Raw genomic sequence first — 14,321 nt, 5'->3', positions numbered from 1 at the left:
ATCTGATGGTGTCAAATTTGCAAATGAACTGGAGCTCAGCAGTTTCTCTTTGGAGTCTGGTCCTGAAGTTTTTTTGCTGTAAGATGGCTACCTTTACATCTGCTATTGTGTGGCCAGGGAGGTTGAAGTGTTCTCCTACAGGTTTTTCTATATTGCCATTCCTGATATCTGACTTGTGTCCATTTATCCTCTGTTCCATTCCTAAGGAAGTCATTTGTTCTCCAGATTTCCCTTTCATTTGTTTGGTGTTTTCAGCTAATCTGAAGAAATAAATACATACCCATTATTAAACAGTCAGACAATGACTGACTATGGATAGTCATTTACTGAAATTTAAAGGCTAGTGTATCATAGAAGTGCAGACTGTTTTACTGATTCCCCCCCACCCGCACACTGTTAGACGATTGGCTGTATCACTAAATTAGAGCCAATCTGATTGTCTAACACTGGTTCAATTTGTATACTGTCCGCAGAGAGTGGAAAGGACTAGTCTCAATATCAGTGAGTTTGCCTGACAGATTTCAGAGGGCCAGACTGGGGCCCATAAGGTATCCCTGTATCACCTGCAGTATGGGTAGCCAGCACAGGGAACAGTGTAGAGAAAAGAAAGAACAGCCTCCATGGGGCTGCTACATCCCTTTCCATGCATGTAGCGGTTGGGACATTCTCCCCACAGACCTATGCGCTGGGGAAAGGTAGTCTATCATATATAGGGCTGTTACAAGGATCTTCCCCCTGGAGCAGAGGGAAATCAAGAAGCAGATTGTCTCAAGTGCACAAAACCATGACTGGCCCCAAATTTGAACCAATCCAAGTTCGTACATTTCTGAATTCCCAAATCGCATTAACTGTTACTCCCAGCCTATGGCGTGTTCTGTTTTGAAACTGGAGAGTTATATTCTCTGGGGTTGAAAGTCACCCCAGTGCAATGAGCCCACACCAAGCCCCATTCATCACTGAAGCCCTCAATCAAGGCTCTCTACACTACAGTGTAGTTAATCTTTAAAAATCCAGCTGTTTAGAAGCAATTAATTTTACACTAGGTTAATTGTATCCTACACTCTGGTGTTTACATTTGTATACCAAACACTTTGAAGTTGATCTATTCCCTCTAGTTGTTCGCTTATCTTCCAGTTTTTAAGATACTCTGCTGTTCATGAATTAGGAGACTGCTGAGTTTTCATTTGCCTTTTTTTTATTAAGTTTTGTTCTGTCCTTTTCTTCCTGGCATAGCTCACACGCAGATCCATTTTGCTGCTATAATTGAAAGCACAGCCTGTGAAGTCTACCCTAAGCAAGCCAAGACCTCCTCTCCTGGATTAATACACTAGCCATAGTCTTTGGATTGGCATCAAACGCAGTCCCAAGGAAGCTCAGTGAGTTTAGTTACACTTCTGCCATTTTACTACAGCATGATTATGGGGTGTTTCACTTTGGACATGAGTTGACCCACATGAAGAACCCAGAAAATATGTTTAGTTCACTAAAGTCTCAGTTAATCCTGTACATATACAGGATCTGCAACAACAGACTCCTTGACTGATCCCTGCAATGGTTATTAGGCCCCAATTCAGAAAAGTATTTAAACACGGGCTGAAGTGCTTTGCTGAATTGGGATTAATGGAAGGGCTGATGCCACTGCTCTCTCCTCCCCACCAGGCTATGAAGATGGCCGTTAGGGTGTATTATAAATTGGCCGTCTGATTCAAATATGAAAAAGCAGTGGCAGCAGCAGGATACCAATAGCAGCAAGGATAAGTCTGATGTCTCCACATCAGCACAGAGCTCAACCAAGGGAATTGAATTCAAAGAACTGAACATTTGTAGGATTTCAATGAACTATCTGCAGAATGCTTTGAACGGTGGAGTCAGTGAAATACATTGGTCATGAGACTTTGCTTTTTCCAGGTTTGTATTATAGAATAAGAATCTATTAACTGATATCAGAGAAATAAAAAACATCAAACAGTCATATAAAGCTTAGTTTCCTGCTAAGGAACAGTAGGAGACAAGACTGATTTTATGGACTATACAGTTCATCAGTACCAGGTCAGCCATAGAAGACAGGCAAGTGAGAGATGGTAGAACAAACGAGCTTATTAAGGCCCTGATCCTGCAACAATATTGCCAATGCAAAGAAATCACTAAACATTAGTCAGGCCCCATAACCCATGAGACTGGCAGAACAGCAGGAGACTAAAAAACCCCAAAATGCTTTTTTTTTTTAATTTGCCTTCTGGTTTTTGTACCTTTAGGATGCATTCAGGGCAGTTTCAAGCTTTTCTCTGCAACTCCGAGGGCTAGAAGTTTTTGTTTGTTTGTTTGTTTTTAAATAAAAGGGAAGCTGGATTTCTGACAGAGGATTCCAAGGGCTGGTGTATTAAACACAACCCCCCACCCCACCCACACACAAACCTCCAAATATCATGAGACTGGTGATAACATTGTGAGGACTGGCAACTGCAACAGGGTTCACTTACCACCAGGGCACCTTCTCATGGCTGCTCTGGGGAATTAGCTCCTTCCAGGTCTGATACCCTCTTCTGCTGCTCATTCACAAGCCCTGTAACCTCTGTCTGCAACAGGGTGCTCCCTCTTGATAACTCAGCTACTCTCTCTCCATGGCTTAGTGCTCCAGCCAGGTCATTATGTGTCTTCCCCCCCCCCCAGGGTACCAAAGGATCTCTGAATCAACTGTGCAGTTACCTTTCTAGGTTATCCTATAGCTGAAGACTATTGCCACTTTCCTCCATGGCAGATAGGAGGACCCAGGCCTGCCCACTACTCTGGGTTCCAACACAGGGACCCTCTCTTCAGCAGCCACAGTCTGCACATTCCCAGACTCTGTTGTTATTTTCTTATGTTCTTTCCTACTCTTCCCCTCTAGCTCCCTGTGGCTAGTTCACCGCACTCGGGTTCTTGCCAGGGTCATATGCTCACCTGGGGAGTGACTACAGAACACATCCCCTGCACTCCCTTGCTGGCTTTGTAGTAGCCCAACCTACACTGGCTCATCTGAACTTCATCTTCTATTAGGGCTCACCTAGCCAGCCTAATTCTCCTACGGGTGCAGCTTATTAGCTGGGAAGGGGCTAATTAACCTATTTTAACCCTTTCAGGTGAAGTGCGGAGTGAACACCCCCACCCCATCCCAGCAACACTGAGAATGTAAATCGGGGGCTATATTTAAAGCGGGCAACCAAGTCTGTGAGTAACCTCTTTTTTAAGCATAGCAACAACTGAAGACTCTGGTTCAAAATTGTGAGCTGTAGTATATATTGCACGTCCAAATTTCCACCTTAATAGCAATTCTTACCATAACTATCACTGTCCATTATACTGAAGTGCTGCATGAAAATATATCCTGTCCTTCGATATCATTGCAGTTTGTCTTTTCATCTCGGCAGGATATTTGGATTACTTCTGCTCATCCCTTAACTTCATCTGAATTTTGCCATGTCCTAAAATAGACACTTTGTTTAGCTTATTGCTATACTTGCATCAGGTCTTAGGGACATATCCCATGTGGAATAAGAGCATAATATGCTCCTTAATTCTCAACCCCCCCAAATCCTAAAATAATTTTCTCATTTCCCCCATACCTCCTGGAATACAAGCCTTAGATCTCCAGTGCTAGCATTGTATTGTGTCATAGATCTTCCAGTAGAAATGGATGGTTGTCTTGTCACAATACCAGATATAATAATACACCAAAAATAGGCGGTGATAATCCAGCCATTAGGGGAGTGAATGGTACTGGCCTGTGTGCTAGTTACTCAATAACTAGCAATACACGGGGGATGGAATAGCTCAGTGGTTTGCACATTGGCCTGCTAAACCCAGGGTTGTGAGTTCAATCCTTGAGGGGGCCACTTAGGGATCTGGGGCAAAATCAGTACTTGGTCCTGCTAGTGAAGGCAGAGGGCTGGACTCAATGACCTTTCAAGGTCCCTTCCCTATCTAGGAGATAGGATATCTCCATTAAAAAAAAATGGTATTGCACATGCTACTTGTACTGTTTAGTCTTGATCACATGAATATTTAGCAGTGTTTCATGCTTGAGAACCATGGCACAAATCTTTCTCATCAGCACTTGACAACATCAATATCATTGAGTATTTCATGCCCTGGTCTTAGACCTGCCCATATTTGCAATTGTACTCATCAGCTCCAATGTACATTTTATTTCATGCTGCTGAGTTAACCCTTCTGTTCTGTTCAGATGCAAAGAGTGTTTATATGTAAGGGCAGGTGGGGGGGGGAGGGGTCCTGTTGTATCTGGATCCTTCAGCTGTTTACTTTCATTGGCCCCATTTGGGTCACTTCCTCTCTGATTATGGTGACCGTCACAATTATGATTATGGCAGCAATATCTTAGCTAAATCCATGGCCATGGTGTTCAGAAGGGGTATTTACTGTGTGTTACTAGATGAAGAAATCAGTCAACTGTCCTTGTACAGCAGCTATGTAATGGTCCTGTCTTGTCAATAACTCCTTTCATACACACTACGGCACCCTTTTAGATAGAATGTGTCTTTTATAAAAGATCAACATTTTCTGTGTAATCTTTATACTTTTTATGAGAAGTTTCATTTAGTAAAAAAACAATTTTCTGTCAAAAAAACAGTTTCAATGGATAATTTTCCACCAGCACTAGCTGAGAATCTGTATGTGGGAATCTGTAACAGGATGACAACATTGGAGAGAAAAATCAAGCCCAAGCTAGCTGTTCACTTAAACCTCCGATTCCAGACAGCTTCCCCATTCGGGACAGCTCTTAACTTTACCTGCTTGAAGTCAAAGGGTTGTCAACTTGAGCTTAAGTGCTTTTCCGAATTGGGCCCTTAATCCCAATTCAATTGCTCTCGATTCTGATGCCTTTGGATGTTAGCTCAAGAGCAGAGCCAGGCTCAGCTATCTTCTATCACAGTGTTTTCCAAGCTTGGGATGCCGCTTGTGTAGGGAAAGCCTGTGGCGGGCCAGGCCGGTTTGTTTACTTGCTGCGTCCACAGGTCCGGCCGATCACGGCTCCCACTGGCCGCGGTTCGCTGCTCCAGGCCAATGGGAGTTGCTGTAAGCGGCGCGGGCCAAGGGACATACTGACTGCCACTTCCAGCAGCTCTAGCAGCGGTCGCGGCAGGTAAACAAACCAGCTCGGCCCGCCAGGGGCTTTCCCTACATAAGCGGCGTCCCAAGTTTGGGAAACACTGGTCTATCACCACCAATACGGCCTTGGAAAGTCTGAATAGCACAGCTCTGGAACTACTGTCCTACTCCAGATTTCTGGAGCATGAAGGTGATAAGGCTCCATATCTCAGAACATTTCACTGTGGCTTGGTCTACATTAGAAAGTTTTACCAGTAAAATGTTACTGCTATCGCCACAGGCTTGCCTGCATCCACACTCAGATTTGAGTCCTGTGAACAAATGCCTGAACTTTTGCTGGCAAAATTAAACCAGTCTTCAGACGGTATGATTCTACTGGCAGGATGCCTGTGTGGACGCAGAAGTACCTGTACGGACAAATACAGTCCTCCAGCAACAAACCCACAATGCAACAGTCCCTGCAGCAATGACCTCTCTGGTCAAAGTTTTTAACTCTGCTGCCGCGGGGTCACAGTGACTGAAATTTTCCCCCCCTGTAAAGCATGTTCTGGAAATACCTCTTTACCCGCCTGCCATCTTTACAATCACAGCTGTACAAGCATGGCTCCAGCTGAATCGCGTGCTGCTGCCCGGTCCAGCAAAGAGGTGCTAGCGTTCCTTGGCCTGTCAGGGGAAAGTGCTGTGAAGGCACAGCTGTGGAATTCCTACAGGAACAAAGATCTAGCTCTTGATATTGCAAAGAAGATGCAGAAGCTGGGTTACAACATGGACAAGAACCAACGCTGGGCAAAGGGGAAGAAGCTGTAGCAGGTTTACCAGGAGCAAAGGAGGACAACAGAAAGTCTAGCACTGCTCCCAACAGCTGCCACTATTATAAGGGGTTCAATGCCACACTGAATCGGGATTGCACCCTGGAACTGCAGGCTGAGGAGAAGCGGAATGAGGAGAGGGATGTGGAATATGCAGGCCCAACCAAGAACCAGTGGCTCTTGGAGACCCAGCTGAACCCAAAGAGAGAACTCAACACTGGGAAAGGGGCATAAGGTAGGTGTAATTCACTGCCCCCCCCAGTAATGCACAACATACGTTCTTCAGAGCTCTTAAAACTTCAATCTCCTCCCTTTTTCCTCTCCCTCTCTCAAAATGGCAGTGGACTCTGCAGGGAACAAAGGAATTCTGTTTTCAAGTAGCTGGTTTATTTTAAGAGCATGAACTGGCAGTAACAGGCAAAACTGACAGAAAACAGGAAAAAAGACATACTTTTGCCAGTACTTTTGCTGCCATTCAAAGTACACTTCTGCAGGCAATGCTTGCCGGTAACCAAATCATATGCACTGCAATAGAAAAAAAACCTCCGCTTGCATTGATTGTAAGCTACATGCAAACCAATAAGTGACAATTCAAATGACATGATTTTGAAGAAAATGCTTTGTAAACTGATTGGGTGCAGGTTTTCAAGTCCAGAACACATTACCTGCAGGCTGTGATTAGATGCAGGAAAGTGGTAGAAATAGTGTATGGTTAACTGGTGGGGAGCTGGCTTGGACTGGCTCACATTGCTATCTGGCAGTCATAGGCAGGGGTGAAAGTAACTTAAAGGACTTACCGGTACTCCAGAGTCCTTAGGAGGGGGAGGAGCCTCAACCAGAAGAGGCGTGGCCTCTATCGGAAGAGGCGGGGGCCTTTAAATCCCTGGGCACTTTAAATCAGGATTTAAAGGGGCCGGGGCTGGGACTGTGGTAGCAGCAGCTGGGAGCCCCGGACCCTTTAAATCACCCCTGGAGCTACCAGCTACAGAGGCGGCTGGGAGCCCCGGGAGTGATTTAAAGGGCTACCGCAGCGGAGCCCTGGACCCTTTAAATCACCATCGGACGGGGCCCCGGCCTCTGGTGGAGCTTTAAAGGGCCCGGGGCTCCGCTGCAGTAGCCACAGCTGGGAGCCCCAGGCCCTTTAAATCACCGCCAGAGCCCCGCCGCCGCTGCTACCCCAGGGATCCAGCAGCAGGGCTTGGGTGGCCATTTAAAGGGCCCCAGAGGGTAGTGGCAGTGGAAGCCCCGAGCCCTTTAAATGGCCACCCGAGCCACGCTGCCGGAGCCCCAGAGTAGCAGCAGCAGCCAGGGCCTCAGGCAATGATTTAAAGGGCCCGGGGCTCCAGCTGCCACTACCACCCCGGGCCCTTTAAATCGTCCCTGGAGCCCTGCTGCCGGAGCCCTGGGGTGGCAGTGGCGGGGCTCTGGCGGCAAGTTAAAGGGCCTGGGGCGGTAGCAGTGGCCAAGCCCCTGGCCCTTTAAATCACCACCGGAGCCCCGCCGCCACTACCCCAGGGCTCTGGCAGGCTCCGGGGACGATTTAAAGGGCCTGGGGCGGTAGCGGGCGGGGCCCCGGATTCTTTAAATAGTCCCTAGAGCCCTGCTGCCAGAGCCCTGGGGAGGCGGCGGTGGGTCTCCAGCAGCTATTTTAAGGGCTGGGATGGTAGTGGCTGCCGCAGCCCTGGATCCTTTAAATAGCCGCTGAAGCCACACCGGCAGGGCTCCAGAGATGATTTAAAGGGTCCGGGGCGGTAGCTGCGTACCGGCTCTTGCGGGTACGGTGTACCGGCTTACTTTCACCTCTGGTCATAGGGGCCTTCTGCCACTTGTGGAGGTGCCCGTTTAGCTGTGCCCGCACAGCTTTCTGGCCCTCTGGGACAATTTCACTGAACTTTTCATGCAAGGAGAATGTGATCTTTGCTCAGACATTTCAAGGCAGAACAGCCTAGTTAAGGGGTCGGTAGGAGAAACCTGCCAGGAGTTCTCCTGCCAGGTAGGAGAAACCTTCCCCACCACTCTGTACAGACCTCTTAGGGGATCATTGCTGTAGTAAGATGAAGCCCTGAAACATAAACCCTTATCAGGGGCCCAGTATGAGGCCTAAGGCCTGAACTAAAGTAATGGTCAAGACTTTGCTAACATAAAGCAAAGTTAAGCTGTGAGCCAGAGGCAGGCCCTGCTCACAGAAGCTGGCAAGGAAAGGGCTGATGCTGCAAAAAGAGACATACCTAAAAGGTACTGGACACCAGATATCAGAACATTCACATACTTGTACACTCCACACAGATAACAAGGAACAAGCTGACCCATCCCAATGACAGGGCCAAAGGGTAATATGATAGATAGAGTTGTTTTGTTTGAACCAACATGTACAAGGTGAGAGGCGGCACCTTGCTACGTAGAGGGGTTGTACCTTGTTACGTAGAGGGGTTGCACCTCAATACATCAGGAATGATGTGTAACTTGGTTGTACCTGTGTATAAGAATACATCCCTGGGGCGGTGTCTTGGTCCAGCCTAGGGGGCAGTGGAAAGTCCCGCCACTGACTGAGCTGAGTCCATTGTCAGGGAGCACATAAGTACTGGCTAGCCGCACATTAGCAGCACCTTGGACTTCATTTGCCAGGGAGCTGGAGACTGTGTTTCTCTTCGACAATAAACCTGGGCAACGTGCCTTCGTACCTTACTAGAGTCTGTGGTCATTGGGGGTTCTCTCGGGGTCTGCTGTGTTAGCTATCTGCGCAGAGCTGGGGCAGCACACAGAGGAAACACACGCACGCAGCCAATTGATATCAACATTAAACAGAGCAGAGCACCACACCGGTAGCGTCTGACAACAATTGCTACAAAGAAGCTGTCAGTACGAAGAGCCCCAGGCAACCATGTCCCTTTCATTCAGAGCCAACGGACAATATGGAGGACTGCTTTGAATACACCTACACTGACCCGCACCTTGCATCCAAAGCACCTTGTACTTTCTTTTTTAACAGCAGCCAAATGTGAATGCACTCTGCCAAAATAGCTGTGTTGGCAGGAGTATTCTGGCAGAACTTTCGGCGGTAAAACTTTTGAATGTAAGCAGGGCCTGTTTGTAGGCATACTTCACTGCATTAGTGCCTGGTTCCCACCCAACCCCCCCTTTGATGTCGCTTATTCTAGCCCCAATTTCTTTCCCCCAGTAGAAGTGTGTTTGAATGTTATTGAACAATAAGGAACTGTTTATGCCTAATTGATGACTAGCTCTGAAGTTGCAGAAGATGTTTAAAGAATGAATCAGTGTTCTTGTTCTTTTCCAGCAGAGGCCCTCACCTCCTTCACCCACCAGCCTGACCAAGGGTGGATGTCAAGGGAAATCTCTCCCACCGCTCATTCTGTAAGTCGAGTCAGTTTCCCTCCTTTAGGGTCCCAATATAATTAATTGTGTTAAGAGCTAAAGAATTTGCAGGCTACAGAAACTGGCCAGCAAACACTGTTCTGTGCTCAAGCCCACTTTCCTCACAAATGTAGCTAATGGGGGCGGAGAGTCTCTTAGATGAGAGAGTGCGTCAACCCTGCACTAATCACACCGTTCTGAGCAGCGTGGCTGGTGATGCACCTTGAGTTTAAAAGTCACACTGCCCCCCTGGAAAGTATGAACTGGCACTACTGCCATCACTGCCAGTAACTCCTAAAATTGCTGCAGCGGAAAGAGAAATGTATAGGAAAAAATGTTTGTTTTTTTACTATTTTTCCCTTTGTTTGCTTTGCGCGAGTGACAGCACTGTGACTATAGACGGTTTCCCTAACATTTGTCTGGGTCTTCTACAGAGTAACAGTGAAGAATAAACTATTTTAAAAACAGGAGGCTGTAGGGGCAGGTGTGGCAATTGGATTTTTATTTTTTTAACAGCAAACAATGGATTAGATTTCACGTTGATGGTGCCCCTTTAACACTGTTTTCCTTGTAAAACAATAAAAACAGCCCCTCTTTACTAGCCTCTCAGGAACAAACAGTAATGAGCTAAATTAACAAACATGGGCATCGCCACAGAAGAGCCAGACCTGGGTTCTATCTCCCTCTTTGCCTGCTGTCCCATAACATTTCCAGCCTCGCTTACCCACCAGGTTGCAATCCTGCCCATTGAAGTCAATGGGAGTTTTGCCGTTGACAACAAAATGCTATTTTCCCCATGCTTCGTGATGCATCTCAATGGTCCTGCTGTTTGATAGCATGGTTGTTTTGCAGGTGGACGATGATGGTAGCAGTAAGCACAAACCCGGATGAGGAGAGACACAAACAATGGAGGCACCAACACCAGAGCCTGTGTATGTTGATGTGGACAAAGGACTAACATTAGCATGTTTCGTCTTCCTTTGCCTTTTCTTGATCGTGATGATTATTCGCTGTGCAAAAGTCATCATGGACCCTTACAGTGCCATCCCAACTTCCACATGGGAGGAGCAGCACCTGGATGACTGAATGGGACACTGCGGGAAGCTTTCACACACAACCTGGAAGGCCTTTTCATTCAGAGAAGGTGAATGTATATTAAACCGAGATACAGAGGGGTGCAAATACAGCATATTGGTTAAATTTTCTTGCATAGCAGGTTGTAGACATCATTGTGTCCCTATCTGATGGTACAGCCTATTTCTGTTATAACCTTCACATATTAACAAGAGAAATTATGATTGTAACTTGAATAGCACAAAAGCTTTCTAGGCAATAAGGCTCCCTTAAAGCTTCTAATATAAACCTCAACCTGGCATTCTTTTTCCTTAAGGAATATTGTCTATATTGTTTCCAATAAATAAGGGGATGGATAGCTATCAGTACTTGGAAAAGCAATAAGGGCATTTGATCTTTCTTTGACAATGGGTTGCTTACAATATGTTTGTCAGTTATTTTTGTGTGGTTCTTAAGGCTATGAAAATGCCACACCTTATAGGTGTGCAAACTCTAAGGCTATGAAAAATGCCACACCTTATTGGTGTGCAAAGTCTCCTGGGAGTTTCTGCCCCTGGGATGGCAGTGAATGTAAGTACTAAAAAGGCACATACGGTGGAGTAGAGAGGTGTGCACAAACTTATTCTTGGCTAACTGAGTTCTAGGCACACGCTTTCCCCTGCAGTATTTTGGAAATGTACTTCCAAGGGTCAGGATTATGAAATACACAAAACTTGTGATGATTTTCAAATGAGCAGATGTACAATTGCTCCCCTCTTTTATTTACAGTTAAGAGTCAGCCTTGCTCCTACCCATCTGGGTTGCACAAGATTAAAGGAAAAGGCAAGAGAAGAAGAGACGTAACTCAGAACTAGCTACTCTAGATAAGATGGGGTTATATTTTTCTACTGGTCAGTAAGAAAGAAGAGTATTTAGCAACAACTTATAACATGCATTCTGCTGTGGCGAAATTAAGTACCTTTAATAGAAGAACTTTTCACAACATTGTAATATAAATATCTTCCCAATTTCCCCCCTTAACCATTCACTAATTATTTCAGATAAGGAGGAGAAAGGGATTCAAAGAGCACCCAGACTATAGTGTGCAGCTTTGAGGTTTGGAGGGAAAGGAATTCCCTCTGAAAAATAAAGCCCAGGTTCTTTATTCCCTGAAGACTTTCAATTCTGTCTCTGTTGCAAAAATTCACCCACAGCTGCCTTCCTGAAGTGACGACAGGTTTTGCTCAAGGAAGTCCAAGGAACTACTGGAGTAATAAGGAGTTTACCCTACAGGAGTCATGCTGCAGATGCTAGGTTTCAACTAGAGCTGTCATGGGTGCATCCGTGAGGAACCAGTTTCCACCAAACTTAGAGGTATCCACACACAGAGGGGGGTATTTAGCTATTTGCCCCCTATATTTCCAACTCCGTTACCATGCTGCTAGGTGCCTTTCCCTGATAAGGTTGTGGTAGGGTGCATTGTATAGGAAGGGAATATCCAATGGTTGGAGCAAGGAATTAGGAATCAAGGTTCCTTGGTTTCTAGTCTCAGCTCTGTCGCAGATGTGTTACATGACCAGACAAGTTGCTTCATTTCTCTATGCCTCACTTTACTCATCTGTAAACTGAGCCACAGTAATATTTGCCTGCCTCCCACTGTGCTCTGAAGCTTAATCAAGATCAGCAAAGCACTTGGAGAGCCGTAAATAAGAAGCACTACATAGAGATACAAAGTATTGTGAAGTTGGAATAAAGGCAGTGGTGGAGACTCATTATAGGGTAGGTTAAATTCCCCCCATTTCAGAGGAACCCCAGAAGGTACTCTGCACCATTTAGCCCCTGCCTTAAGGACCAGATTCTGCTGTTCTTACTCCTGGTTGTTAGCACCTTGCTCCATTAATCATCCCATTGGTTTCAGAGGGATTCTTTGTGGAGTAAGATGCTATTCCACATGATTAAGGGCATCCAAATCTGGCTCTAAGAGGTGTGGAGAGCATTGTGAAGAACTTCTGCACAGAGATGAATTTCACCCTCAGTTCATTTCTGGTGTTCGTTTGGGAGAAAGGAGTTTACTATAAATACTAGGACCTACCTGGATAGTGCAGCTCTCTGCCCAGCTACCTGACCTGGTTGAATTACCCATTGCCAGTAATTTAGCTGACAAGTTAGCTCTTGTTTCTGTTGGCCAGTTATCCTCAAACTGGTTGTGGATTTTTACAATGGGAACGTTATTCAACATAGTGTGTGCAAACAAATGGTCGTCTATTTTGTTCCTGGCTAGGGAACTATGAGTATCTCTTTACACTATATGAATTATTGCCTAGGTCACACGGTATTGTTTCTGCTCCCTGACTGGGTGGCTCAATTTTGTCAGCTGTAGTCACGTTGAATAGTATCTTACATTGAGTTTACTGGGACTACTTGCAGAGTCCAACAGGAGTAAGGGGAACAGAATCAGTCCCATGATTGGCAAGAGTCACTTTTTTGTTCGCGAGTCATCTGCGCAAAACTGCTCGGCCAATCGACAGTGCAAATGAGGCTTGCGATAGCCATTTTCAGTGTGAACACACTGGTGAATGTTTATCTGCACCCATGACACTTCGGCTTACTGTAGGGTCACCAATAGGACCCCAATCCAGCAAAACACGTAACCACCTTAGAGTTGCTGTTTGGGAATTCAATACAAGGGAAGCTACCTATGGGTATTTCTATTTTCTACTAATAATGCATTTCTGTTTCAGCTGTAACCTCACTTGATTCATCCTTCTGTTGGTAAAAGGAGAATTCCTCATGCTCATGAGGATTTCCATCAGCATCTACCCAGTCATCTAAGACCTTTCCATTTGAAGTTCATATCTACACATGACTATTTCATTTCTTCATTGACCATGCAAACAAGACCTGATTTCTGCATCCCAGTCTGCTGCCACCTCACTCGCATAACCCCCCAGGTTTCTTTGGGGCTATCAGTAAAAGGCAATTCTAACTTCTGTGCCAAAAGCAAAAACACTCCTTATTTCTTGCCTTCTGAGTGTCCACTTGGCAATTTCTCTCCTGTCCTTTAATCAGCACCCATTACTGTCTTGCACACATAATCCTGATCCTGCAATCCCAACATCATGGAACTTCCCTTGAAGTCAATGGAAGTTTTGTGTTAGAAACAGCTGCAGCGTTGAGCATAGATAACAATTTAAACTGCATGTAACAAGTGCCTCGGCTACTTCATTGTATTTTAAATAATTATTCTCTACTTACAATCAGAAAACCTACTCATCTTGTAGTGAATGTGTTTATCTAATACAATAAATGGCCTCAACACAGAACTTGTTTTTGTTGTTTTTTTAAAAATAAGGCAGTTCTGGTTCTCTTCTGGTCTTCACAATCCATTCTGCTGGTCTCTACTGTCTGAATTGTTCATTGGGCTATAAAGGACTAGATTGTAACTTTATCCTCTACCCTGAGTAAGAGGTGGCAAGTAGACCAGAGACTGAGTCACAATTCCCTGCCTCTTTGGTCCAAGAGAAGAGTAGGTTACTTCACGCCTTTCATGGAGCAACTTCACTTCCCACAGCTACTATGTCTGGCAAATGGGAGCCCCTCCCACTGTCCCCGCAGTTGTCTACATCCTTCTCTTCCAGCTTGCTCACAGCCCAGTGTGTCAGACAAGTAGCCAGTGCTCTCCTCACCATTCTGGAGTCACAATCTGAGCAGGGCCAAGCTAGGGGAGTCAGAGGGAACTAATTCCCCTGTAACCCCTGTACTTGTGAGTAAGGGCTGTGACAATCTAGCCCAAAGAGAGGTGTCCCCATGGTAGAATTATGGGGGCAATTTCCAAGGGACATGGTATTTTGTGGGCCAGATTTTCAAAGCTGGGGTGAACTGGGGCACAGTTGTTCTCACTGCCCCTGCAAAATCCACCTTTGTGCATGTAGCTCGCCCATGTAAGCACCTTGTCTGCACTAACAAGTGGCCAGTTGCATG

The 14,321-nt window shown here is 45.8% G+C and overlaps 2 protein-coding genes across 7 annotated transcripts in view; one reads left to right on the top strand and one right to left on the bottom strand.

Moving 5' to 3' along the window:
• Positions 1 to 2,514, bottom strand: part of ARNT2 (aryl hydrocarbon receptor nuclear translocator 2) — a 200,227-nt gene extending 197,713 nt beyond the window's left edge. Inside the window, exon 1 of the mRNA XM_065559322.1 lies at positions 2,481 to 2,514. Within this exon, the coding sequence (XP_065415394.1) occupies positions 2,481 to 2,499 (19 nt within the window). The 5' untranslated portion in view covers positions 2,500 to 2,514. The remainder of the gene's footprint in view (positions 1 to 2,480) is intronic.
• Positions 1 to 13,660, top strand: part of CTXND1 (cortexin domain containing 1) — a 38,588-nt gene extending 24,928 nt beyond the window's left edge. For 2 of the 6 annotated variants that reach the window (XR_010590961.1, XR_010590963.1), the window contains exons 3-5: positions 3,120 to 3,207; positions 9,211 to 9,287; positions 10,140 to 13,660. Coding sequence is in view for 1 of the 6 variants with exons in the window: in XM_065559326.1 (XP_065415398.1) it covers positions 10,194 to 10,373 (180 nt within the window). In the remaining 5 variants the exon portion in view is untranslated. Of the gene's footprint in view, positions 1 to 1,233; positions 1,377 to 3,119; positions 3,208 to 9,210; positions 9,288 to 10,139 lie in introns of those variants that run through there. The other 4 variants (XR_010590962.1, XR_010590960.1, XM_065559326.1 and 1 more) reach the window with 4 other exon arrangements.
• The last annotated feature ends 661 nt before the right edge of the window (positions 13,661 to 14,321 follow it).

Source organism: Chrysemys picta, chromosome 10, assembly GCF_011386835.1.
Source record: "Chrysemys picta bellii isolate R12L10 chromosome 10, ASM1138683v2, whole genome shotgun sequence".
Classification (NCBI taxonomy): domain Eukaryota; kingdom Metazoa; phylum Chordata; order Testudines; family Emydidae; genus Chrysemys; species Chrysemys picta.
This window is presented reverse-complemented; position numbering and strand designations above follow the sequence as displayed.